The 26,973-nt window shown below is 45.4% G+C and overlaps 1 protein-coding gene across 1 annotated transcript; it reads left to right on the forward strand.

Annotated features, from left to right (window-relative positions):
* The first annotated feature begins 775 nt into the window (after window positions 1-775).
* On the forward strand, window positions 776-26,220 carry LOC115176045 (adhesion G protein-coupled receptor B1-like). The gene is made up of 30 exons (XM_029735790.1): window positions 776-914; window positions 5,391-6,296; window positions 7,161-7,310; window positions 7,447-7,545; window positions 7,746-7,916; window positions 8,184-8,348; window positions 9,782-9,946; window positions 10,116-10,280; window positions 10,443-10,544; window positions 10,670-10,776; window positions 11,241-11,435; window positions 11,623-11,691; window positions 13,806-13,914; window positions 14,775-14,918; window positions 15,171-15,240; window positions 15,536-15,638; window positions 15,901-15,944; window positions 18,557-18,683; window positions 21,920-22,023; window positions 22,133-22,235; window positions 22,423-22,573; window positions 22,832-22,901; window positions 23,041-23,107; window positions 23,306-23,563; window positions 23,674-23,772; window positions 23,900-23,936; window positions 24,220-24,884; window positions 25,139-25,246; window positions 25,517-25,567; window positions 25,912-26,220. The coding sequence occupies exons 2-30, from the start codon at window positions 5,579-5,581 to the stop codon at window positions 26,107-26,109; spliced, it is 4,614 nt and encodes a 1,537-aa protein (XP_029591650.1). The 5' UTR covers window positions 776-914; window positions 5,391-5,578; the 3' UTR covers window positions 26,110-26,220.
* Window positions 26,221-26,973: the final 753 nt, after the last annotated feature.

The raw sequence follows: 26,973 nt of genomic DNA on the forward strand, positions 1-26,973 counted from the left end.
CTGCTTGAGCTCTTGTTCCTCTTTCAGAATATTCGCTCAAAACTATTGTGGAGCTCCTGCACCTAAATATTAACTCTACCGGCACCCAAAAAGAGTACCGGCACCTATTCAATCCAAGTCACCAAGTCGAGCGCTGATGATAGCCTACAGTATAGACATAGGCTATGTAGACGACAGCTCCCCTTTCCGGTGCCCATGCTCCTGCGTCCATCTCTGCGTAGTTTGGTGCTCACATCGTCTTTCTCTCTCCCTCCTTCTCTCCCTCCTTCTCCTGTCTCGCCCGCCCTCCCTTCTACACACTCACACGCACATATTCATACTTCTCCCCCCCCACCACCTTTGCGTTGTCTCATTCACTTCAATGTGTTATCCACGCAAAGACTCCGACTCAGAGCAGGGGGGGCGGGGTAGGATAAATACTATTGAGAAGAGGCCACAAGGCACACTGAGACTGAAACCCACTTGCAGTTCAAGAACCACAAGCAGGACTCCGAAGCCGGGAGTAAAAGTACCAACGATATATTGGAGCTCATAAAGGAAAGACAAGAACACATCTTCTGCTTTTAGGACTTTTTGGAGCTCCGATATACAATCAATTTGATATTTGGCTGTAGTCAGTTTACCTGGATATAGCAACCAAGAAAAGTTGGTAGTACACTCTTTGGAGTTTGGTCAGAGTCGTTTTATTTTACATTTGCTTGTGGAAGTGGACACTGCTCTAGAACTTGGGATCGATCCGACACAGTCGTGTCTGGACTTGCCATTTACAGTTTCTGCCGTCGCCCCTTGCTGAACGTTTTGGCCCGAACATTCTGCGATGACAACGTGAAGACTCCGAAAGTTGCTTCCTGAATCCAGCTCGAAGAATTCTGGACTTTTGGATGGAGAGTGTGCACTAAAAGAACATTCTCAAGGTACAGTAGTATCAGATTCTATTGGTTGATTCGTGTTTTACGTGTTTTGTTGCTTTGTCTTTTTGACAGTTCAATCGTGTGCTTTGTCAGTAGTGCTTGGTGAAATAGTTGGTATTGCAATGTTTTTGTTTTTTTCTTGATGTGTTTACATGGAAGCTTATGTGAGGAAGTTGTCTCTTCATATGTGGAAAAACCTGCCAGACTTTTGGAGAGTTTAGGTACTGGAATCTTAGCATGACTTCAGACAGTGTAACGGTGCACGCATTAAAACTCAGTCGCTATACATGGTGCTGAACAACGACATTCTGACTCGGTCGCTGTCCATGGTGCTGAACAATGAGAGTCGGGTTCAGTCGCTGTCCAAAACCCTGTCAAAGTATTTCCGTTTGTTTGCAATCGTCTTATTGTTGCAATATTGTGACTTCAGAGAACACTATTGCAGCAACCTGCACATGGGATTCATGATTAGCCTGCAACAACACCACACGAAATGACAAGCTTCATGCATGTGAATCAAGCATGCAAATGCAAATCATTTCAACAGGTCTCTCACGTACTGCTCCACATGTTCCTTCTCTCCCTCCAAATCGCCTTTAAGATATTTTGTGGGAGCAAAGGAACTATCATTCCACCTTGAGAATAGCCGTCCAGATCCATTTGGGCTGCACGCATCTGAACGGTACATGTTGCATTGTATGATCGCGAAAAATCGTCCACGTTTTAATTAAATAATGCAATTGCTTTACCCTTGGAGATATCAACTTGATGACTCCTTTGTAAGTTTGCACTCAGCCGGGCAATATTACTCAATGTCCCTGTGCGCTACATGTAATTTCATATAGACACGGACACAGACAGACATCATAAGAAACCGTGTGCAATGAGCTTGGAAATTGGAAGGGATTTTGATGACAGCATGAATTTGATCGTGTTTATTATGAATGTTATGAACATTTCTGCCTCGGGAGTGGTGATATATATTGTGACATGGAAAAGCAACAGAAATATGCATGCATCGCATTCATCAACAGGTTGCTCTACCAAAGTTTCTCAGTGTGCAGTGATGGTTTCTTTTAACTGTCCAATATTCCCGACTGTCACAATTATACCCTGCTGAACTTTGATTCATCTCTGAATTTGATTTGATTTAATAACGTCCGTTAAGAACCTATTATTTGATAATGCAACATTTGCTATTCATATTGCATAAATAGAGAATAGCACATACTATATATCAATGGTTTCGTGTTTACCATTTCAGTTTTAGTTTATTCTATGACTATAAAACTAGAAAAACACATAATAATCATCAAACAGTGTCTTCCGGCTTTGATGACCTTCCTAATGCATGATATCACTGCATGCATGTTGTTTTGGCATTTCTTTGACTCAGTGTTAGTGTAATGCTTCGGGAACTTAAGACACAGGAGCACATATGGACGACTTGTTTTCAAAACAAGATTTTAATTTGCTAACTTGCTGCCTGCTGCCATTGCACAACATTCACCAAAAGTGCATTTGGAAAACACACACACCCAGTTGCCACAGCAACTGAACTGACTCTTACCATAGGTCTCCAAAACAAAAGGGGGGCTGTTAGAGGCAGTAGTGCTTTATAATGTGAATAATTAGGACCGTTTTGTTTCAGTGCTAACAAACAAGTCAGATCTCATAGAAAGACACAAAGGGTGTAAACTTGGAATGAAACAAGCCCATTTATTAAAGGATGCCAAAAAGCTGTCTTGGCTTGCACATGGCACGCAATTGAAAAGAAACAGCTTGAGCCATTTATTTGACTTGATGGCCCCGAGAACGCGTTTTATTCATTTTTTTTCTTCATGTTTTTGCTTTTGCTGTGAAAGTCAGCAGAAAGAGAGCAATCTTGCAGAGAAAGGAAAAATGGGGACAGGAAGTAGAAATGACCTCCCCTCCCTCGTTCACCCCACCACTCCCCCCCCCCTCTTCCCATAGGGCTTCTATCACAGATGGTTCAGTTGCAGCTTGCTAACTCTCATCTTTCCCTTCTTCCAACCTCTGCACAAAAAGATACAAAGTGATAGAAGATCTGGGGATTTGTTTGGTCACCTGCGGCAGCTGTGGACTTAATTTGCTGCATGTGGTCTTTTCAGAAGAACCCAGGAGATGTCCCTGTGTTGAAACAGTTCATATACAATATCACAGGCAGTGTGGAATAGAGCAAGCTGTGTGGCAATGTACTATGAGTTGACACTGATTAGAGTAGGCAGGACTTGACAGCCACAGGTATATATATATCCTGCTGGCAGAATACTTGTCAACTGATCTGTGATTGCCTTCAAAACAACCACATACGTACAAGGGGTAATGGTTTCTGTGGCAGCGATAGAACTCCCCCTCACACACACCCAGTACTTTCTCACAGCTCTCCGTTTTCATTAGTCATGCAAACCCATGGCCCTTCTGGCTTAAAGCGATTCTTCTACCTCTGCAGATCTCCTGTGAAGTCTTGAGTCGTTGTACTTCGACGTAGATGTGTTGTACACATTCCTAAGTCCACATCCCCGGAGAGAAACGGGAGTGTTTGTTTACTGGGGTGTTAGTGCTGATGGGTGCATGGTGTTATGCGAAGCACAGCATTAGCTTTCTGATGAAAAATGCCACTTGAAAGCTGTGCATCACAGCACAAACAGACAGAGAGCCCCCGGTGGTAATTTAGCTCTTTCCCCTCTTCTGAATTTTACACCAATCTGCACAAAAAAAATTCATAACAGCTGTTTCCATAACTACCAACTGATTACGCGTAGGCTGCCAGCTTTTGTAGAAATGTTGTTGACGACAGCGAGCTAGGGAGAGAGGGAGAGAGGGAGAGAGGTAGAGATGGAGTGATGAAGACAGAGAGAGGGAGGGAGGGAGCGAGGGAGGGAGTGAGAGAGGGGCTGTAAATGTGACAGCCATACATTTTTTTTCTCCCCTCAGTCCTCGCCCCATTTAAAGCCCATTTATGGAGCTTCCGGCTGGTTACTGGGTGGCGGAGGGAGAAGAGAGAGTGAGAGACATACCCCCACACAAGCATGGGTCTACCTAAGAGGGAGAGTATAGGAAGGAGGCTGGTGCAGAGCTCGGGATGGGCAAATGAATGATATGGTCTAGCTTTGTAGGATGCAGGTGCACCGCTATTGAGAGAAGGAAGGAGGAGGCAATGCTGAAGTTGTTTTTCAATTTTTTTTGTATATCATTCTGCACCTGGTTGTACCTCCTGCTACTCCACCCACCCAATAACTTAGCCAAGGCTTTGAATCCCTTTACAGACGTACTCATAATGTTGAATTATTTGTGAATTACCCGGCATCAGTTGGTGGGTTAATAGTGTTTTAGGGCTTCTTCCAACATTAGTCATTAGCTTAAGAAGACTGGGCTGCCAGAGAGACATGTAGCAGGAAGAATAGCCTTGCCCTGCATGCATGAGAAAGTTGTTGCTGAGCAACAGTCTTCTTCTCGCCTTATTCCCCCTTAGGCCCAGGGAACGCCCCCAAACCTAAGTCACCATAACACCTAGGCAATGTGCAACCTCATCAAGTATAAGGTGCCACATGGAGAGTCCAGTACAGGGATACTGATCTTGTGTGCTCTTTGTTCCAGGACCAGATAGGGTTATTCATATATATGACTTGACAGAGACAGATGTAGGATCTTAATTTGAGCCAGTTTGCTACTGCAGGAAAATAATCCTGCAGCAACATGCCATTTTATTTATTATGTGGATGATAATTAATGGAGATTTTTGTAGGGGTTGATACATTTTTCGTAAGGGAAAATAAAGTCAAATTATTAAATGGGAATAACAAACCTCAAATACACTACAAGTTTTAAATGTGATCAAATTAAGATCTTGCATCTGTACCTCTCTCCACAGGGCATTGTAGTGCAGCAACTACATACTGTATATGTTGGTTTACATCTAAACACATTTAGGGTGGGAAAAGCAATGTTGCATGAGTGTCATCCCGTTGCACCCCACAGCTGCATATTCTAGTGAGAGAACTGGCAATCGAATAGACCCTCCCTTCAGTCTGCCCTGAATGGGGCTCCTGATAACCAAGGCTTCTTCATTTTTGAGGGAACATAATAGGCAAAGATCAAACAAAGTTCATGCAACTTGTGGAGCTGTAAGTGAGATCAATGACTTAACTTTACCATGTTGCTCTTGCTTCTCAGATTCCTGGGCATTGTAGAGTGTAATTGACTTTAAGTGTTGTCTGCGGTTCCCAGTGGCAACGCGCCAGCACAGACGTCAGCCTGACGCATTTCGGTTAGCATTTAGCGGCACATTCCCGTGTGTGGGAGGAAAGAGCGAGAGAGAAAGAAAGAGAGAGAAATTGAGAGAGAGCGGAGGCATTCACCATAGGGCCGAGGTACCCCTTGGTTGGTTCTGATCAGATAATTGTTACACTTAGTGACCTGTCAAATCTCTTTTTTTGTCTCCCCTTTGTCCAACAGACACATCTTTGACATATGGCTGTCTGTCTCTCCCACTGAAGCCTTTGAACCCCATCCAATTCCTCAGAGAGCAAACCAACAAGTTCCAAGCAACTGAAGTCACATCGCAACAAATTACATAAATAGAGAGAGAAAAGAGTGAAATCGATTTGAGTCCCCTTGAAACGTCCTCTCGAAGCGACCACAGAATGGCGTGGTCACCTCCCTGGTCGGGGCCCTTGGTGGCCCTTGTGGCCCTCCTTTTCCTCGGTTTGACTTCCAGCATCCCGTCTGGCCCGGCCTCTGATACCTGCGCCACCCTGGAGCAGAGCCGCTTCTTCGGGCTGTTCTCTTCGACCGCCAACCTGCCCTCCACACCGTGCTCCTGGACCCTGCAGAACCCAGACCCTCGCCGCTACACCGTCTACATGAAGATCACCAAGCCCAGCGACTCCTGCCTGCCCCGCCAGGTCAAGACATTCCAGTTCGACTCCTTCATCGAGACCTCTCGCACCTACCTGGGTATGGAGAGCTTTGATGAAGTCGTCCAATTGTGCGACACTTCAACGTCTGTAACCTACCTGGAGTCCAGCAAGCAGTTCCTGCAGCTACGCAAGGTGGCGCCAAGACACGGCCTGGAGATTGTGGAGGGAGAGAGCAGCGGTGAGTTCAAGGCCGAGTTCCTGGTGGTGGGCAAGAGGAATCCCAGTATGCCAGCCTGTCAGAAGCTGTGCCAGTGGCTGGAGAATTGTTTGTCCACCAGCACCCATCCCAACCCCTGCGGCATCATGAACACCCCCTGCCAGTGCTGGGAGACCCCCGTCAGGAAGCCCGGCGGCTGCTACCGTGGAGGCGTCTACCTGGAGAAGTGCATCCCAACCCCCAGAGACATTGGACGTGACATTGTACGTGACACCGAAATCATAAGTGAGTAGAGTTACCACCACCTAACTTGCTTACTGTGTAATGCTCAATGTCCACGAATCCACTTGTCTGTTTTTGTCATCCCATCCAAGAGAGTCTAGACTAGATCTCTGTCTGGCTGATTGGAATCATGTTCCCTTGGAAGCACAGCCTCCCCATGCTGACTCAAACTAATCAACCCCCCCCCCCCCGTTAATGATCTAAATTCTAGAGGTAGAGAGAACGTGAGGTTCTGATGAAGATGTGCCCTTTGCTGCCCCAGAATCGTAAGGCATAAATGAAGGGTGTTAGGGAGAGACTGTGTGCCTCCTTAAGGTCTAAGTGGTCAGATTGCGCCCACTGCACAGAGTGTTAGCTCGCCATTTTGTTTTCATGGATGGCGGACATGTTTGCTGGCTCTTTGCTGGGGGATTGAGGGATGCAAAAGGCACACACAGTGTACACAAAGCCCTCACAGTTAGCTGGCACAGGAAATCGAAGCCAATCACTTGCAGTAACCATAGCAACACGCCAGCCTTGCACACCGTGCTTTCCAGGGCGCTGGAAACCAAACAATCATTTCAAATGAAAGACTTTTATCTGGTATGGTTTCTCACAAAGAGCTGTCCTTGTGCATTTCTCCTTAGCTCCCTGACAGGCACAGTAATTGCCAGTTACATTTTATACATCGAAATCCTTGAGAACACTACCTGAAAAAAAAACATTTACATTCTTACTGAACTGTAGCAATTTCTATATCTACATTTCTGAGCAGTAGGGCTTTTTAAGAAAGAGTTAAGCGCCATCCACATCTATATACCATCTTCAAGAAGGATGTCTCTGGACTTGTGTGTCATGCTATGTGTCTCTTGTTTTTCTCTTCTGCAGAGGGCTGGAATGGGTGGGGCCGCTGGTCTGAGTGCAGTATGGAGTGCGGGGGTGGAGTCCAGGTGCGCAGCCGAGCCTGTCATCCAGAGGATAGTGTGTGTGAAGGCGTGGTCGAAGAGGGGCGGGCCTGCAACCCTCAGCCCTGCATTGGTGAGTCTATCTGTCAATCTAGCTGTCTCTTTGTTTTCTTGGAAGTCTGTAATGTCTAACCTACTGTCTGTCTTTGTGTTGATCTGTTTGGAAGCAGCTTGAGTTTCAGCTCACTAATCATCGTTTACCTCCACAGGTCAAGTGCGTGCCCGTAGCCAAGCCCTAGCTTCCATTGTTGGCCTGAAAAGAGAGAACGCTGATGTTCCTAGCACTGGAGTCGTGGCCCCTCAAACAGGTGAGACACACATTCTGGTGATAAAGGATAAAAAAATCCAGTTTTTTGAAATAGTTGGAGAGGTGTTTACAATAGTATAATACATTTAAGAGACCGGTAGATCATTTGCAGTATGTCATGTATAGCTTAGCTCTACCATATAAGTCGTGTTACGGCTGCCAGACCTTTAGCGCTGACTCTTTGACCCCTGACCTTTGTAGTGGACGCTGCTGCGGTTGCAGATGAGTGGTCCCCCTGGAGTGTGTGTTCAGTGAGCTGTGGAGAGGGCTGGCAGGCCCGCTCCCGTTTCTGTGTTACCTCCTCCTACAGCACCCAATGCACCGGTCCCCTCCGTGAGAACCGCCCCTGCAACAACACCATGGTCTGCCCCGGTAAGTGGTGGCTCATTTACCGGGGGCCGTGTTTAGGGTGGTGTTTAGTGTATGTGTGTCTCTAGACAGGTTGGCAACTATGGTAAAAATCACAACTCCACCTAGTGGATAGCTCATAAAATGGTCCCCTCCTTGAACTCACAGTCAATACCCAAAGACCCTACAACTCAGTTACCTATGAATAATTCATATTCATTTTGAGGGCAAAACCATAACGGAAAAATGTATGTTTGGTGACATGGTCTGAATTCTTCCTCTTGTTTTCAGTTGATGGAGCTTGGGACGAGTGGTCCCCATGGAGCCTGTGCTCGTCCACCTGCGGCCGTGGTTACCGTGACCGCACCCGCACCTGCAAGCAGCCCCAGAACGGAGGAGAACCCTGCAAGGGACCCATCAAACAGACCAAGTTCTGCAACATCGCAGTCTGCCCAGGTTAGCCTTATTACTTACTTAATTGTGATATATGCCACTTAGCTGACTCTTTTATCCAAAGCAACTTACAACAGTGAGTGCATACATTTAAGTATATGTGAACCTAGCAGGGATTGAACTCACAACGCTAACTCCTCATCTTAATGAGCATATCTTTGTCACTGACCCCCGTGGGAAGAACTCTGACTGACTAAGATACGTTCACTTTCAAGGCTTCTCTTTTTCCTCCTTCCTGACTTCCTACCCGTTCTAACTCACGTCTAAAATCTGTTAGTAGTGGTTGTTATCGTGGGGAGTAAAGTGTTGGTTTGGCATCACATCTGACGTAATGTATCTGCAGAACAAATGCCTGCAGGGCTTAGTCATGGGCTATACAGGCAGTGAGTCATACACTCCTCATGGTCATCCTCACCACTCTCACTCACACTCACACACACACACACCACACACACACACACACACACACACACACACATGTCGGAGCTTCAGTTCTCTCTGGTGATACATACACACCGCCCACTGGCAGTGAATAGTTAGTTCTCTTCTCTCTCACCTGAATGTTTAGTCAGTCTGATACTTAGACCTTTTTTAAATTATAATAACAATGTCTTTAAATTTGCAACTCCGTTATTCACTTAGCACATAACTGATTTTCTGCCGCTCCTCAATACCACTGAGTTTAATTCATTCAATCTGCCTGGCCATGTAGTTTCATACTGTGGACACCAGATGGCAGTATGCACCACCAAGAGATGACCGCTGTCAGTGGCTGTCATTACTTTGGGGAAAATCCCATTTCTAACACTGGACTTGGCGGTGAGAAAAAAAAGGCTCCTGCTTCATCCATGTAGGCTGAAGGGATCACTTAATGAGGTGAAACTCGGGGAGCGATGGAATCCGATGTCCTCCAGAGACTCCTAATTAGGCCTGCCATCCCGTGTTGGGAAACGTTGTCTGCATCTTAAATGGCACCCTATTCCCTATATAGTGCACTACTTTTGACCAGAGGATAGGATAGCTATAGGGCTTTGGTCAAAAGTAGTGCACTATGTAGGGAATAAGGTGCCAGTTGAGATGCAGCCATTAGAGAAATAGGCCCATCATCTTTCTTCCCATACGACTATGTTGACCTGCAATGAGCGAGCAGACATTTTTCTCCCTTTAAATACAGTACACTTGATGAGGTTCTCCAACGACTAGAGGGTTTTTGTGTGTCGTTTGAGGAGGGCAATTGGTTGGGGAGGCATTTAGAGTTAGAGACACCTGCAGTGGTGCATGAAGGACAAACGAGAACAGAATTTGGGCCTTTCACTGCTGCTCAGTCTCAAAGTAGGACATGTTGAAATGTTAATAGCATCTCTGTGACATGATGATAACTGGCCCGAGGCTTGACGGTGTCCTAATTCTCCACCTCCCTCTCTGGTTCCCTCTAGTGGACGGTGCCTGGAACGAATGGTCCGGTTGGACCACCTGCTCCGCCTCTTGCTCCAACGGCACCAAGCAGAGGACACGTGAATGCAACGGACCGTCCTACGGAGGCTCGGAGTGCCGTGGGGATTGGCGTGAGACCAACAACTGCTTCCTGAAAGATTGCCCAGGTAGATAGCTAGCACCACCAAGTTTGTAATGGAGACCTCTTTTGTCATAATAACTTGTCAAATACCCTGTTCCTGGCTTAGTCTATGTGTAAAAGGCCAGTATTGGGTACTATGGCTACTGGTCAGTCTGTTGAAGGTCAGGGAATAACATTTGTTTGTCTCTCTCTAGTTGATGGACGCTGGTTATCATGGAGCTCATGGGGAAGCTGCAGTAAGACCTGTGGGGGAGGAAGCCAGCAGAGACAGAGGATGTGTGAAGGACCTTACTTTGGTGGAGAGCCTTGCCCTGGAGAGAGAGGAGAGCTGAGACGCTGCAACGAGAAAAGATGCCCAGGTCAGTGAGTCGAAACAACATGGCTGACATGTGGGATGAAATAAAATCCCGTGGTTCAACGCAAAACAACAGTTTTCTAATACAACCTGACCAAAGACACCACGCAATACTTTGACTCAATGCAACCAAACGTGCAACCAAGTCTCCTTCTCTTCTCTTCAGAACCCCATGAGATCTGTCAGGAGGAGACCGACGGTGATGTTGTGTGGAAGAGAACCCCAGCAGGAGATATGGCTGCCGTGACCTGCCCTACAGATTCCACAGGTTCAGTACATTAACACATGTAGCCCATTTTTCTGAAAAGATGCGCATGCACTTCACATGTTTAAGTAATGTAATCCTCCCTGTGTGTGATCATGCTGACCTCCAGTACTCTGTCGTACACACAGGCTTGACCTTGCGCCGGTGCACCCTTGGCGCTGTGGGCCTTGCTTATTGGGAGAATCCGACCTACATCAAGTGCATCTCCAAGGACTACCAGGACATTTCCACATTGGTAAGTTGACTAGACCAGAAAGGAGTGTCTGGAGATGTATCTTCCAACAACCCTGCTAGTTATGATCGTCTATTGTTGTCCCACACAATTAGTAGTCAATCCTTTAAACTCTGAAGATGCTGCCCTTAAAGTCATAGCTACAAACCATTATTGATGGGGCTCATTACAATGATAGATACCTAACATGAAGATAGTTGAAAACACATCTCCGCAACCTATGATTTCCCGGCAGTGTACTCAAGCTACGTTGTATCAAACTCAACTCAGGACCTCGAAGCCAGTTCCACTGCATTTTGTTTTATTGTTCCCCTCTAATCAGGGACTGATGTAGACCTGGGACATCAGGTGCTTGCAATTAAATATCAGGTAGAACAGAAAACCAACAGGCTCCGGACCTCGTAGGGTAGGAGTTGAATGCTCCTGACCTAGAGTGTGACCTCTCTACTTACCCTCCCGTCCTATAGGCCCAGGATGGTGTTGATAAGGCTAAGAAGGGCTTGATTGCTGATGGGATTTCTGAGGTGATCTCCCGACTGAGGGCCACCTCCGACGAGGGGACCAAGTACAGCGGAGACCTACTGTCCATCATGGATGTCCTCAGGAACACCACTGAGATCTACAAAGGAGCTGGATACAGCCTGAGCAATGCTGATGTGGAGGTCAGTCAGAAATACTGTGTTGCTTTTGAATTAAGCATTGAAAATAAAATTGCGATGTGTATTGTCACTCACACATTGTAAGTTATTCCTTTTGCCATGTGTATGCTCTAACACTCCTCCAGCAAAGTATGATTTGGGCTATATTTGATCAAGTCTAATACTATTGCTCATATCTCCTCTTCTACAGAACTATGCCCAGACGATCAGCAACTTACTGAAGGAGGAGCATCATGACAAGTGGGAGGAGGCACAGCTGGTGAGTGACAAGTTCTGAGAGCAGTGTACTTATGCAATGCAACATACTAATAGGTGTGAGTGGATGACTGTGTCACAGAGAAAAAGAGTGGAGGAGAAAGTTTTTCTTCCTTTGTCTGGTTTGTGTGAGAGATGGAGTGGAGGAGAAAGTTTTTCTTCCTTTGTCTGGTTTGTGTGAGAGATGGAGTGGAGGAGAAAGTTTTTCTTCCTTTGTCTGGTTTGTGTGAGAGATGGAGTGGAGGAGAAAGTTTTTCTTCCTTTGTCTGGTTTGTGTGAGAGATGGAGTGGAGGAGAAAGTTTTTCTTCCTTTGTCTGGTTTGTGTGAGAGATGGAGTGGAGGAGAAAGTTTTTCTTCCTTTGTCTGGTTTGTGTGAGAGATGGAGTGGAGGAGAAAGTTTTTCTTCCTTTGTCTGGTTTGTGTGAGAGATGGAGTGGAGGAGAAAGTTTTTCTTCCTTTGTCTGGTTTGTGTGAGAGATGGAGTGGAGGAGAAAGTTTTTCTTCCTTTGTCTGGTTTGTGTGAGAGATGGAGTGGTGGAGAAAGTTTTTCTTCCTTTGTCTGGTTTGTGTGAGAGATGGAGTGGTGGAGAAAGTTTTTCTTCCTTTGTCTGGTTTGTGTGAGAGATGGAGTGGAGGAGAAAGTTTTTCTTCCTTTGTCTGGTTTGTGTGAGAGATGGAGTGGAGGAGAAAGTTTTTCTTCCTTTGTCTGGTTTGTGTGAGAGATGGAGTGGAGGAGAAAGTTCGGTATGTGTTGTAAGTGTGAGAGAGAACGGGGGAAAAAAGTGGTAACTGGTGGTAGGTACCTCATTATCACCCCCCCCCCCCCAAAGAAAATAACATTCAGTTCCCTACCATGGGAATAATAGACTCCATAGTAAAAACAGGACACTCAGAGAAAGAATGGGCAATAATGTGAGAGTATTGATTAAGAGAGGAACAGAACATGTGTCTTTTCAATCCTCACCCCTTGACTTCCCTCACACCATCCCATACTGAAGATAGTGTTAGGAGCATGTTTTTCAATCGAATTCGGATAGCACACCACCATACTATCTGACTCGTGTGTCTCACAGGGACTATTACCTATAGAGAGAGATAAGTACAAATCAATGTGACTCATTTTGAACATGTTATGCTCTGAAGCAGATGAGCCTCTTGAGAATTTTAAGGAAGACTCTTCTCATTTGTCATGACATTTTGCTATATGTTGATTTTGTTACTTTCAACCACTGTTCAAGTTAACTTTGACCTCCAGTCTCATGGATAGGATTAGTCCGGGTATTATTGTAATAGATATTGTGTTCTCAATAGCCTACTTGGTTAGATAAAAGTAATACATATATTAGTATGGAAAACTCCAGTCACTAATCAAAAGGCTCCACATTCAGGGAATAACCATTTGCTTGTCAAATCGAAGATGAACTGATTATGAATTAGCCGTGTGTCAGTTCGGGGCAGAGAGAAAGAGCAAGGCAGACAGGGAGAATCACAACGCCCACTCTCCAATCTGTGCGTCTCCATACCAACCCACAGACCATGGTCGTTGTAAAGAAGGGACACATACACAGACACTGTGCAATATGTATTACACAGATATGCACACACCTTTCGCCCACATCGCTCCAGTTCTGCGTCAGAGAGACGCAAGAGCCCTCCCTCCCATCCACAGAGAACAGAGAGAAAAAGAGGAGAGTGAATCAACAGCCTGATGCCCATATTTGTCCCTCCGGAAGTTAGGAGGCTCCACAGTCGATGATAGTGCTTTTCACTGCTCAGGAACATTAGTATTGTGAAGGAATAAGATACAGTATGAAAGGCATTACATATACAGTGCGGTATAAGGCCTATACGTTCATTGTTCCTCTTTATGCCCAGCATAGATAAGCAATGCTATGAAAAACAAATAGTCTCTCAGCCGGCAAAACTGGCATTGTAATAATGACGTGTAATTTCAACCGGATAACAACAAGTTCTGGTTGTAAATTCATTGTGATGACGTTAATTCAACCAACTTCAAACAATCCCTGGACGTTTAGGATTTTCCCTTATATAAATGTATGGTCTCCCCTCTTCTTTTCTTCCTTCTCGCTCCCTCCCTCCACTTATCTCTTCTCTAGATGGGCGCTAACGTCAAGGAGTTCTTGCAGCTCGTCGAGGACTTTGTGGACATGATCGGCATGCAGATGAAAGACTTCCAGGACATTTATGAAGTCACAGAGAATTTAGGTGAGCCCCTCATTTTTTTTCCTGGCAGCAGCTCTGTGCTCTTTACATCCCACGGTGATATGTCTTTACCTTTATCCGGCCACAGAGTGCATCAATCTTAATCATGTCACCGAAGAGAAGTTCTAGATGAACGAGGAAAAAAATGTATCCGTTATCACTGCGACATTTTGGCAGGACCGACAGTAGCTATCCATCTTCGAGATAGCACAGAACTGTAGCAGCTGAACTAGGTCAAAAATCAAATCAAATCCAATTTTATTTGTCACATGCTTAGACAACAAGTGTTGACTAATAGTGAAATGCTTACTTAGGGTCCTTTTCCAACAAAGCAGAGTTAAAGTTTTTGTTTTTTTTATGAGAAAAAAATGAGATATTGACATGAGGAATAAATAAATATACAGTGAATAACTCATAAAAATAATGAGTAAAATAACAAGGGGCAGAAAATAACATGGTTGTAAACAGGGAGAACCAATACCGAGTCGATGACCGAGATGCAAAGATACAAAGATAAACCCCATCCTGCATGTTACCAATTACGTGGGAGGAAGCTAGAATCAGATTGGGATTTACATAAGCTCTCGGAGAAGGCACATACTGTCCAAACTGTAGAACTCACACTTATTTCTTGCCATGCCGTCTTGACTATAGCAAAGCTGACATTCACAATCCCAGTTCACACAAGATTCAACAGCAACTCCTCCAGACAGTTAAAGAAATGATGCGTGACGCATGAAACCATAGCTGTCCTTGGCTCTTCACTTACCAGCCCCTAAGGGCGTCGCAGTATCCTATACACACCATGTATTCCAGGGACACTCTTTGACACAACACCTTCCATGTCTTTTTCTCCTTTCCAGTGTTGAGCATCCATAAGCGTCCCACAGCCATGACAACCGACTTCACCTTCCCAGTGAAAGGATGGAGAGGCATGATGGACTGGGTCAGGACCTCAGAGGAGAAGATCACTGTCTCCCGCGACGCTCTGTCCATCGACCAGTCTGGTGAGAATGGCATACATACTGTATTTAAATAGTGTACATTCACAACCACTGATGCACACATTGTACAGATAGTCTACAGATACACATGCATGTATGTATTTGTATAAATAAACCGATAGAAGACATTAAAAAAAACAATTCTACGGAGTCTCAAAACACCTTGAAGCTCTCGTCTGTTCTTGTTGACACCCGCTATTGTCTTCTCTCCTAGTGAATAATAATAATAATAATTGTGTATTCTGTCTGTTACAGAGGGCACCACTGCATTTGTGACCGGGATCATTCTGTACAGAAACCTCAGCTCTATCCTATCCTTCCAGAGGTAAGACTTTCCTACTGAATGACTCATACTCTATACTAGCACACTTTTACAGTGCCCTCCTGATACACCTTGGGGAAGGTAGACTTTCCTCCATTGAAACCCGGCAGGCACGGGACTGATTTACAGGCACATGGTTACTCACTGTACAAACCCCATTAAAACAATTTTTAGCATTCCCCTGAAGTATTTGCCATCGATTGCCAATGAATCCCATCAAATACTGGAAATGCTCCAACAGCACATTACCAATACTGTGCTTTCGTTTGACCAAATGTCCTGTCTCTTCTCCCATCAGTAACAGCAGCGTTCTCAACTCTAAGGTCGTCACGGTTGTGGTCAAGCCCACCCCAGGTCTGCTGTCCACCCCAGTGGAAATCGAGTTCCCCCACCTCCATAATGTAAGTTCCCATTGGATACCCACCTAATGGCCCTTTAGAACTACAAGTCCCCTAAGGGTATTGTCATTTTTTTTAAACACGCAGCAGTACGTTAAGTCGCATGAATAAACCTGCGTCATTATGGTAATGAGGAGTGGCCGTTTTTAGTGCAGTGGGTGAGGTTAGGGTGTAAGAAACGTCGGATGGTGGTTAGCGCCATGCTGTTGCATCCCACGCATTTCCTTTTCCTTAGATCCTTACCCCGCCTTTTCTCTTTTTCCAGGACACCGTCAATGAAACTTGCATCTCCTGGGATGAGAGTGAAACGTAAGTGGTGACTAATGTTGTTTACATCCCGTGTGTGTATTTACATTCATAAATATCCATATTTTCATCATTCTGTCAACCCATTTGGTGATAGCTGATTATTCCAGGAAGCTCAAAGGCCACTCACTACTGCTTCTATCCCTTGATATGAGCATTCACCCTTTAGCTATATAAGTTACTGTGATGCAGTATTGTTGCAACTCTTGTAATGTCAATCATCTGGACAAGCAGTGACAGAGCATCCAATAGACCATGTTGACATGACCCATCTCTCTGGGCTTTAAGGGTAACAGCCGCTCTTATCCTCAGAGACCCCTGTGACACCTTTCACTGATCAACAAGTCATCTGGATCCATTCCTACCCCACTAACTAGGCAGGGACACAACACAGAGGCAAAATGTATGTAAAGTTTAATTCCGCGTATAGCCAATCATCCAAAGACGATGGCAACTCTTCTCCCATCTCTCCCGGGTCCATTTTGTCATTTTAGAGGTTAACAGGAAGTGACACATGGCCTTTTTAAAATATGTTTAGATGCATTTTAATGCATTATGAATACCCCCCGCTGTTCAACTTAACCTCAGCTCTGGATCTATCACCCCGGGGCTTTGGGTGGATCCTAGGCAGCCATACTGTGCCCTCCTGAAGCACAGGTGGGCCATTTGCATTTAGATAGATTTGTACACTTGTGGAGCTCAGATAAGCACTGCAATGCATTCAGCTGAGGCCCCGTCCACATCCGCATCCCTTCCCTTCCCACCTGAGAAAAGCAGCCCAAAAAAAAGAGGAAGAGGAGAAAATGTAATTAACTCATACACTTTCAGAAGGGAGGGGGGTAGGAGAAGGGAGGGGATACGTGCCTCCAGCCAAATGAGTTTCATTTTAGACAGCCGATGTGATTAATGCCTAGATGGAGGGAGGATAGGGGGAAAAGAGTTTGGGTCAAAGTTGACTTTGTGGAGCAGCACGTGTTTGGTTTTTAGGCAGGCTCACTGGGGAAATGCCATTATTCTACATGTCCATTCACGCCCAACTGTCTATATGCTATGCTACAGACACACAGATTGAGGCCAAGTGCTAAACTAGGCTATCCTAGAGTCAGTGTCCATCTCTCAGTGACATGCTATTAGTATTAGACATTAGACATTAGACTCATTCCAAGCTAACATACTCTGTCTGATCCCTTTTCAAAGCTACACAGTCAGATATTACACAGTTACACAAACCTTACCAAAGAACAATGCCTAGTCTACCCTCCACTTCACCTCACAACTTCTAACCCATCTGAGTGATCTGAGAAATCGAGCAGGCAAGCAGGCATTAAACTGTACTGGCAGCAGAGCAAAGCCTCCTCTCCAAGTTGACTTTGCTGTTGACTACAGTGACTACTGCTATTTCCTCATAGTCTCCCTGCGGTGCTTGACAGCGTGTGGACTAATGTCTGGGTAGGGAGGCTGGCCGGTGGTGGTATTCTATTTTCACATAAATCACAGCCTTTCGCTCAGGCAGGCGCACCAGTTTGTGCCCAGGGCCACGGTTCAGTGCCTCGCTGCCTTTCTCGCTCCCTTCTCTCCCCCTGACACTCACATCATGTGAAACACTGCGAGGTGGCAGCGTCTGCTGCTGCACAGTGCGGCCACTAACTTTATCCCCATGTCTCATAGTAGGGACTATGTCACGGAACTAAATGAAGCGTTCTACTGTATAATCACTCCTTCGTGATGAGGAAAATGGGTTGCTGCTGTCTAAGATTGTTGATTACAATGTCTTTTAATGGTCATTGATGACAAGACTTTGCCCTTTGTCTCAATACCTCAAACTGGATATTCTGAGAGGAAAATCCATACAGAATTCAAATTCAAATTATGCACAGTAGATATTCAAAAGGTTTAGCGAATACCCTATGGCAGTCATATAGAGGGCATGTGGTGAAGCGATTCCCATGCCCACACCATAAGGCCATGCATGGTTTAGCAGAAGGGCACCTGTGAAATCCATCCTATTTCTTATTTTACTCATACTTTTGAGAAAGTGTGCAAGAAAAAAATGTATTCTCATTTACAACCTCCTCTTCCAGTGTATTGACTATAGGCTTGTTGGGGGATCTCCAGTGTCCACCGTCTCATATCTAATGCCTCTTGGGAAAGATGGTCAAGAATATAAATTAGACAGATTCTTGTTTCTGTTTTTTTTGGTCTAGTATTAGCAGCAATAAAGTGTTCGTCCTATAGCAGGGCTGCCATTTCAGGTGTTTGAACTACAGTTACACACGTAGTTATTATAACAAAACTGTTTGTTCTTGTGAAAGCAACAGGTTCATTCCTATATCATTTCTGTGTAATAAGAACTTTGATTTGGATAAAACTCACACACATAGCACTTATCAATCACATATCAGAGATATGAAGTCCTCTGCATTTCAAATTACCATGCAAAACGGAAAGACCTGTGATGGGCTATTACAAATACGATGGGTATATTTGATGTGGTCTTATTATAGACTATGCTACAATTATCTTTTTTTTGAATGGAGAGGTTTATTTGAGACATTTCTCAGATAATGTTTCCTCTCTCATAACCCGTTGTTCTCTTTCACTCTCGCCCTGTGCAGTTCTTCGCTGCTTGGATCTTGGTCTGCGCGTAGCTGCAGAGCGGTCGCCGTTGATTCTTTCAGAACCAAATGCGTGTGTGACAGGCTCTCCACCTTCGCCATTTTAGCGCGGCTGAACCCTGATATGGTAAGTGTTGCGCTTCATTTACCCTGTGCTTCTTCAATGTTCATGTTCGTTATGTGTGTGTGATGGAAGAATTCAATGTAAACAGTAGGCGTTGTTTTTCGAATGGCTCGGTTTCGCGCTGCCAGCCTCCCCCTCTTTGTCTCTGGTCAGATAAATAACTGTGCAACAAACATGTCGATATTCGATACGGAATGCAATTTCTATCAAAAATAACGATCGATTAATGGTAGGCTAATAATAGCCCTAATCGTTACATTTTAATGATGGTTTTCAATTAGACTCATTGTCTTATTCAAATATGTGCAAATAACATTCCCGTGTGCGCATTAATAATCGGAGACAATTCTGTGTCATTTTTATCAATTGAATTGAAATGGACAAATGAATGTTTAAAAACATCACGCTAAATAAATAGAGTGAATAAGTACAAGCGTCACTTGAAAAATCATATCAGAAATTGTTCTACATATCAGAAATGTGTCTACATTTGTGCTTTAAATCCATTTGGTCAAGATTATTCATTCATGCATTTTGGGTATTCAAATTCATAGGGGGTTGCATTGCATAGTATTTTTCAGCATGCATTGACTTCGTGGAACATATACTTTGATTAGTGTATTCATTCTATCAATACGCAAGGAGCTCTGTTGCGCAAAGGCAAAGTGTAATTTACCCCAGTTTAGATTGTGCCTCCATAGCAGTTCACTCTCTAGTTACCCTGGTAACGACTTCTGCAGCGTAAGCTTGGTCTGTGTGATTTTTGCTAACTGAGATATTGAGGAAAAACACCCCCACCATGAACAAAACCACACTGACAATCAACAGATAGGACAGGCTATTACAACTCAGAGAAATGCATGTTTGTCTCAGATCGGTTTAATTGCACATACGATTACCTTCCATTCCACTGCAAAGATCAGATACTAACCTGTAGTGGGCTCAGCAGAATAGATATACAGCAAGTCTAAGCCTATACAAATGCACAGTCACTCAGTCAGTGTGCTTGGACTGCATGATTCTATTGCATCTAGCAAAAGATGCTGCCAATCTGAACATAAGAGATGCAATCTGGGCTGAACATAAGAGATGCAATCTGGGCTGAACATAAGAGATGCAATCTGGGCTTTGTTTGTCTCTAGACCTGTTGTCATCGATTTGTTTTGTCTCTGTTGCCCGGTCTGGAAAAGAGAAAGGCAGCTACAGCGCCCCCTGTGTTTGTGAGAAGACAACAAAACCAGCCACCCCTACCTGCCCCCCATGGTCGACGGCCAGCTACGCCAATCATTTCGTCTGCCAATACCTCTGAATCCTCTATTACACCCACCCCCCCCCATCCTCCTCCCTTCCACCCCACCCCTACGGGTCGCATCAAGTCTCTCTGAAAAATGCCAAAGACTCTGGCCAATGAGAAGCGGATGTCTGGTTGTGCACTGACGGTTCCACCCGCCCCACCATCCTTTGATGTGCTGTAGACATGTTCAATACTGTCCCTCCGCCTGCCAGCTGTATGGGAGAGGAGAGAACAGCCAGACACTGCAGTGTTTCAGCTCTCATTTGATAAGGTCTGCTTCCTGGACCCTGCACCAATGAGAATGTGTCTTGGACACATGGTCAAAGAGGCAGGAGTGGCCCACCTAGTTAGTCAGTGAAGATAACCTTGTCCAGTGGACCCCAATTAGAGCGGTGCGCACTGGGTAACCAACCCTTATCACAAATGAAAATGCACACTTAATAGGCACCATAAAGGACTTTTTTTTTCTCTCCTGTCCTGATTTTAGGTTTGGGAGAAAATGGGAACATTGGGATTCCTTCAAGGGCAAAAGCAAGATATGGCTCATATTTAGATCAAACTCGCAGGCTGAATTACAGTTTCACTCAGTAGCCCATGGCGAAAGGCAGCATCAACCCAGATAGACAGACATATAGGGAGGGAGGCAGTGAAGCTAGCATACTGCTGCCACAGTTCTTTTTCTCCCTGGCATTAGCAAATGGCAGTTCAGCTCACCCCTCCGCTATCTGCCATCTGGTTTGGGAGCCTCTAATGTAGTTGGATAGATTTCTAAACAAATTTGCTGTGCTAATTTAGTATTTGGCTGCCGTAGGCCCGGGTTTGCCAGCTGTGCTGTGATATGAGGTATGTCCACGCAGAGAGCAGATAGCGATATAGACAGCCCTCCAAGGCACCGCATTCATCCCCATTTTGGCCTCTCAGACATTATCTGCAATGCCAAAGCGATGTGGCTCTTGTGGTATTTCCACAAGGCGCCTGAACATGATTTGTCTGTGTCTCATTTGCACCACAGTGATGCAGATGAATCTATGGTGTTAAATTAACTCAACCCCTCCAAAGTCTATCAAAGCACGGGGACAAAGCCCCAGCCAATTAGCTGGTGGGAGTGGGTGGGGAGGGCAATGGGTCCCTCTCATCTGTATTGGTGCCCTCGTAGCCCCACAGGTGAGTCAGCATCAGGGCTAACAGGGTGTGCAACATCCTCTCCCGTGTGCCCTCCGCTAAGGGTTCAGTGTGCCAGGTCTGAGACACAGGAGGGCACTAGTAGGGCACTAAGCTGCTGTCAGAGCCATGGGAGGTGATAACCTGTCCCCTCCTACAGGGAGGGGTAACAAGACACTGGGCACACACACACACACACAAACAGACACAGTAAAAATCCCCTCATAGAAAGGCACCGCGGCATATAAATCTATGCAGATATCAGCTTGTAAGGACGGCCGGTGATACGTAGAAGCTGAATCGCCCGGGATATTTCTCCCTCTTTCTCTCTCTCTCTCTCTCTCTCTCTTTCTCTCTCACCCTCTGCTTAGTAGTGGGAGATATATGTTCTGTATCCTCCATGCCTCATTTGCCGGTTCAAAAGCTCAATGGGAAAACGCAGTGACCTCGGGCCGAGTCTTTGGCTCACCACTCCATCTTTCTGACACTTTCACCTTGGGGTCACCTTGCCTTAGCCGTGGCCTAATTGTGCCATTCAGTTGTCTGCCCACAGGGAGCCGTCTGCTGTTGCAGATAGCGCAGCAGAGAGTAGACTCTGTGTGTGTGTGTGTGTGTGTGTGTGTGTGTGTGTGTGTGTGTGTGTGTGTGTGTGTGTGTGTGTGTGTGTGTGTGTGTGTGTGTGTGCGCGTGTGTTTTCATGTGTTAGCCTTTTTCATGTGTGTGTGTTTGCTGGTGTGCAGCGTAGTAAGGGAATGTATTGTGTTGTCTTGTCTCCTCTCTACAGAACATGGATAAGAATCTGCTTCCCTCTGTGACGCTCATCGTGGGCTGTGGGGTCTCCTCTCTCACCCTACTGCTCCTCATCATCATCTATGTCTCCGTCTGGAAGTAAGTGACCCCTGGAAGCAAAACCACTATTACAAATGTCCTATGTCTTTGTGTGTGCAACACGCTTTGTCTTCCCCACCGTCCTCACTCTCTCCATTTCGTCCTCCAGGTATATCCGCTCGGAGCGCTCAGTGATCCTCATCAACTTCTGCCTCTCCATTATCTGCTCCAATGCCCTCATTCTGGTTGGACAAACCCAGGCTCGCAACAAGGTATGGCACATTCTGACCAATCCCCTCTCTGCTTTTTCTTCTTCTCTATGGCTTTGACCTTCTCTATGGCTTTGACCTTCTCTATGGCTTTGACCTTCTCTATGGCTTTGAGACCTTGGAGATTAACCGCGCACCACTGACGCCGTTTGTCTCTCACTCTCTTTCTCTCTTTCCCTCCTTCCTTTAGGTGGTGTGTGGAGTGGTGGCCGCCCTCCTTCACTTCTTCTTCCTCTCATCTTTCTGCTGGGTGCTGACGGAAGCATGGCAGTCCTACATGGCTGTCACGGGCCGTCTGCGCAACCGCATCATCCGCAAGCGTTTCCTCTGCTTGGGCTGGGGTACGTGCCCTAATACATGGCTTTCTGTCTGTCTGTCACTGCGTCTGTATTTCTGTCCAGAGAAATATAATTGCTAGAATGGGCAATCCCCATTCAAAGTGTAAATAAAGCCATTGTTTGTTTATGACTCTGTTACTGTGCCTGTCTTTCCTCTTCTAAACATCTTTGGACATTCTAGCTGTACGTTTTCCTGTATTTCTGCCATTTATTTCTTGTTCAATCCTAACTCTGTTCCTTCTCTCCCCCTCTCTCTTATAGGACTCCCTGCTCTGGTGGTGGCTGTGTCTGTTGGATTTACCAAGGCTAAGGGATATGGCACCGTCAACTAGTAAGTTGAGCCTAAATCTGTTTCTTCCTCCCCACCTCTCTCTCTCTCTCTCTCTCTTTCTTCCCCCCGCTCTCTTTCTCTCTAACTCCCTTTCTCCAGCTCATGTAATAATTGCTCTTGTTCTGTCTGTTCCCTGTAGCTGCTGGCTCTCTCTGGAGGGTGGACTCCTCTACTCGTTCGTTGGACCCGCTGCTGCTGTTGTTCTGGTATATATCCCTGTATATCTAAAATTATTTTGAAATACATAAAAATACTTATTAATGAATGCTTTACCATACATTCTCTTATGACATATAGCAGTTAAACCAATTTCTAACCATTGCTAACTATATCGTTAACCATAGTTAAACCCATTGCTCACTACAATTGTCTCACTCATCATGTCTTTAACTTCTTTTGAGCAGGTGAACATGGTAATTGGCATCCTGGTCTTCAACAAACTGGTGTCCAAGGACGGCATCACCGATGTCAAACTGAAGGAGCGAGCGGGAGCGTCTCTGTGGAGCTCCTGTGTGATTCTGCCCCTGCTGGCCCTCACCTGGATGTCCGCTGTCCTGGCCATGACCGACCGCCGCTCCGCTCTCTTCCAGATCCTTTTCGCCGTCTTTGACTCCCTGGAAGGGTTCATAATCGTCATGGTGCACTGCATCCTGCGTAGAGAGGTAAGCGCAATGTTTTTAAGCCGGAAGTTATTTCCCTATGTTTTTGTTTGTATTGACGGGTGTTTCAGAATGTTGCTGACTATTTGGTCATTTCGCCACTATTTTAATAGGTTCAAGATGCAGTGAAATGCAGAGTTGTTGACCGTAAGGACGATGGCAATGGAGATTCTGGCAGTTCCCTCCAAAATAGCCACCACACCCAGCTCATGGTGAGTGTCTTTGTTTATGCTTATAATGTCGGAATGACTGAACCTTGTGTTTTCAATGTGAACGTGTTGTATAAATACACTTTCGATCAGTACTAATGAAACCATCTCTTTGTATTTTGTTTTGCAGTCTGATTTCGAAAAGGACGCTGACTCCAACAGACCTGGTGAGCCTCTTTCCTTTCATTACTCTCCTAACCATTTCTCCGTTCACTTACTTAAACGCCCTTTCATTCCTGGAGGTCATATGTTTTGTCCATTTAGAATGAAGATATTTTAGAGGCATGCTGCTACTTAAGGAAAACATTTCAGCACTTTGATCACTTCTAAATCTATTATTTACGTTTGACCGTCCTTTCAATCAATGTGAATCAACAGACATGCCCAGCATAATTGTACTGTCAGTGCACTCTCTTACCTATTTGCCCCGACCCCTCCTCTCTATTCTAGGTGGCATGAACTCCTCCTGTGAGGAGAAGATGCCCCTCCCACCTCAGCTACCCCTCCCCATGAGCTCCAACTTCCACACCCTGCCCTCCCACACCACCAAGGCCCACATGCAGGCCGTCCCCGAGTACTCCAGCCACACCCTCACCCTGAAGAGGGAGAAGAGCCGGCTGCATGGCGGCATGGACCCGTCCTCCTGCGGGAAACCCGTCTACGTGTGCGAAGGCGAGCTCTTCCAGCAGCTGGACGCCAACCTGGCGCGTGGCCAGGCAGAGGGGAGCTGCCCCGACGGTAGTGGCTACTTGCTCCTGCCCAACACCACCTCCACTCTTCGCAAGGCCAAAGAGGACCCTTCCAAGTACAACATCAGCGTGGAGCATCTTCCACAGACCAGGCTGGTTCATCTCAGTGGGCCGTTCGCTGAGCCCCAGGCCGCCTTCGGCCTCAAGACGCTACCGTCCGACCGGGTCAGCGTGTCCTACTCGGAGAGGGACTCTCCCGTCCAGAACATTCACAACATGTCCAGCGAGTCTCACATCACCCACAGCAGCCTGGGAGACACCTTCGACTCCATGAACTCCATGATGTCCAAGAGCGAGACCATCTCCACACTGTCCATGAGCTCCCTGGAGAGACAGAAGTCCCGTTACGCTGAATTAGATTTCGAGGTATGTATCTTTATGTAACCAAGACAATGTTGTTATATAACAAATACTGTATTATCATGTTAATAGCACATCTGTAAACTTGTAATAAACATGTAATAACTTCAAAACGCTGAATGTAAGCCATCTCAAGTGCATATTTGTATATTAACCAATAATATGGATAGAATTCATCAGTAGGAAATTACATTTGTCTAAAATGGGGTCATTTTGTGCCATTTGCTGACTTACTATTCTTATTCCCATGTGTCCTGTAGAAGATCATGCACACAAGGAAACGTCACCAAAACATGTTCCAGGACCTCAACAGGAAATTACATCACGCTGAGAAACAAGACAGAGAGTCCCCTGCTTCAGACAGCAAGGTAAATAATCCTATAGAAATCTATTTTAACAGTGTACATACAGATTCACCTACAGTCATTTGTCTTCTTGTTGGGTAGTTGCTAGGCTAGACAACATGAATAGAGAATGAGAGAGACCATTCCAAGCAACGCAACATCTTCAATCTTTATTTACATAGGAGTATTGTTCTGGAAGAAATCTTGACCTCAGCTGTTATTGAAATTGCATTTAACAGTCTTTTAAGAACGTTTAAATAATGATGTTTTTTTTATTTTTTTTATTCCTAACAGTCTGTGAGATGGAGTGTGTCCTCTGGAGGAAGTGACAAAACAAACCACAGCGTGAGTCCTATTACCCATATTGGTCTAACTGACTGAATATGCCTTTTAAGGCATTTTAAATAGGGCGTACTCAGCATTACAATGCTCCACTAGCCCCCCAGTATTAGAGGAACAGTTTGTCCACATTACACAATTATATTATAATTTTTAAGTTACCTTAAAGGTAGTTAATGGCGAGTCGATTAAACAAGGAAGACTACAATGACTGACCATTGATCTGCCTATCAACCAAATTCACTATTGTCATTACAATATAGGTCCAGCTTTATTGCATTGAACGTTCCCAAATCCAATTTGGGACTATTGATGATGCCAATACTCATGGCCTTTTTTCACCTCTTCAGGACAAGCAGCTGCCACAGGTGGAGAGACCCTGGGAAGGTGTCCAAAGGACCCAGCACTCGCCCCCCGCCTGGGTGCGGAAGGACCTGGAGCCCCTGGCCGCGTCACCCCTGCATATGCAGCAGGTGGAGTGGGAGAAGGCTGGAGCCACCATCCCAATGGTCAGCCAAGACATCATCGACCTGCAGACGGAGGTCTGAGAGGAGAAGCCTGAGATTGTTCCTTATAATTCAACCTCGGTCACCTATTCTATTGGTTGGGGGAGAAGAAGAGCCATGGATCCACATGGATCGAGTAGAGGAAGCCAATCATGAACAAGTGAAGAGAGGAGCGGAAGAGAGAGCTGAGAGAGTGCTGAACCCAGAATTCATGTCTTCAAACCCTTAGAAAGATGGAGAGATGTTTGGAGGGAGGCTATTGTGTTGTGCTGTAGGGATTTTGTTTTCCAGCAGGGACTTGATAAGGAGCAACACTAGAGAAGCGCTGTGATTCTGACCTGCGGTTAGTGTCAGTTAGTGACGGATGGTTCCATGGTTCCAAGGACTGGTTCTGGTTCTGTTCGCAGCCCGACCACTGAGAGGTTTCTTACCGACTGGGCTCAGGAGAGGTGTGATCCACATGGTTAAAATGCGGTCAACATGCCCCTTTGACTCGTTTTAAAACACCGGGTCTCACTTTACCCGGGAGCTCCAACCAAACCTAACATTTGTACGCTTGTGTTTGGGGCCAAGGCATCTTCCAAGTTAGCTAGGACAAGGCAAGGGGAGCGGTCTGGACTCCCTTCAGACTTGGGGTCTGACTCAACGCGGTGGTTTATCAATCATAGCTTGATCATGCTTACAGAGCTGAGAATTCTTCTTCTTATTGTTATTATTATCATTATCATGTCGTTATAGTATTATGATTATCACTCTTATTGTTATTATTATCATTATCATGTCGTTATAGTATTATGATTATCACTCTTATTGTTATTATTATCATTATCATGTCGTTATAGTATTATGATTATCACTCTTATTGTTATTATTATCATTATCATGTCGTTATAGTATTATGATTAT

This window comes from Salmo trutta, chromosome 36 (genome assembly GCF_901001165.1).
Source record: "Salmo trutta chromosome 36, fSalTru1.1, whole genome shotgun sequence".
Taxonomy (NCBI): domain Eukaryota; kingdom Metazoa; phylum Chordata; class Actinopteri; order Salmoniformes; family Salmonidae; genus Salmo; species Salmo trutta.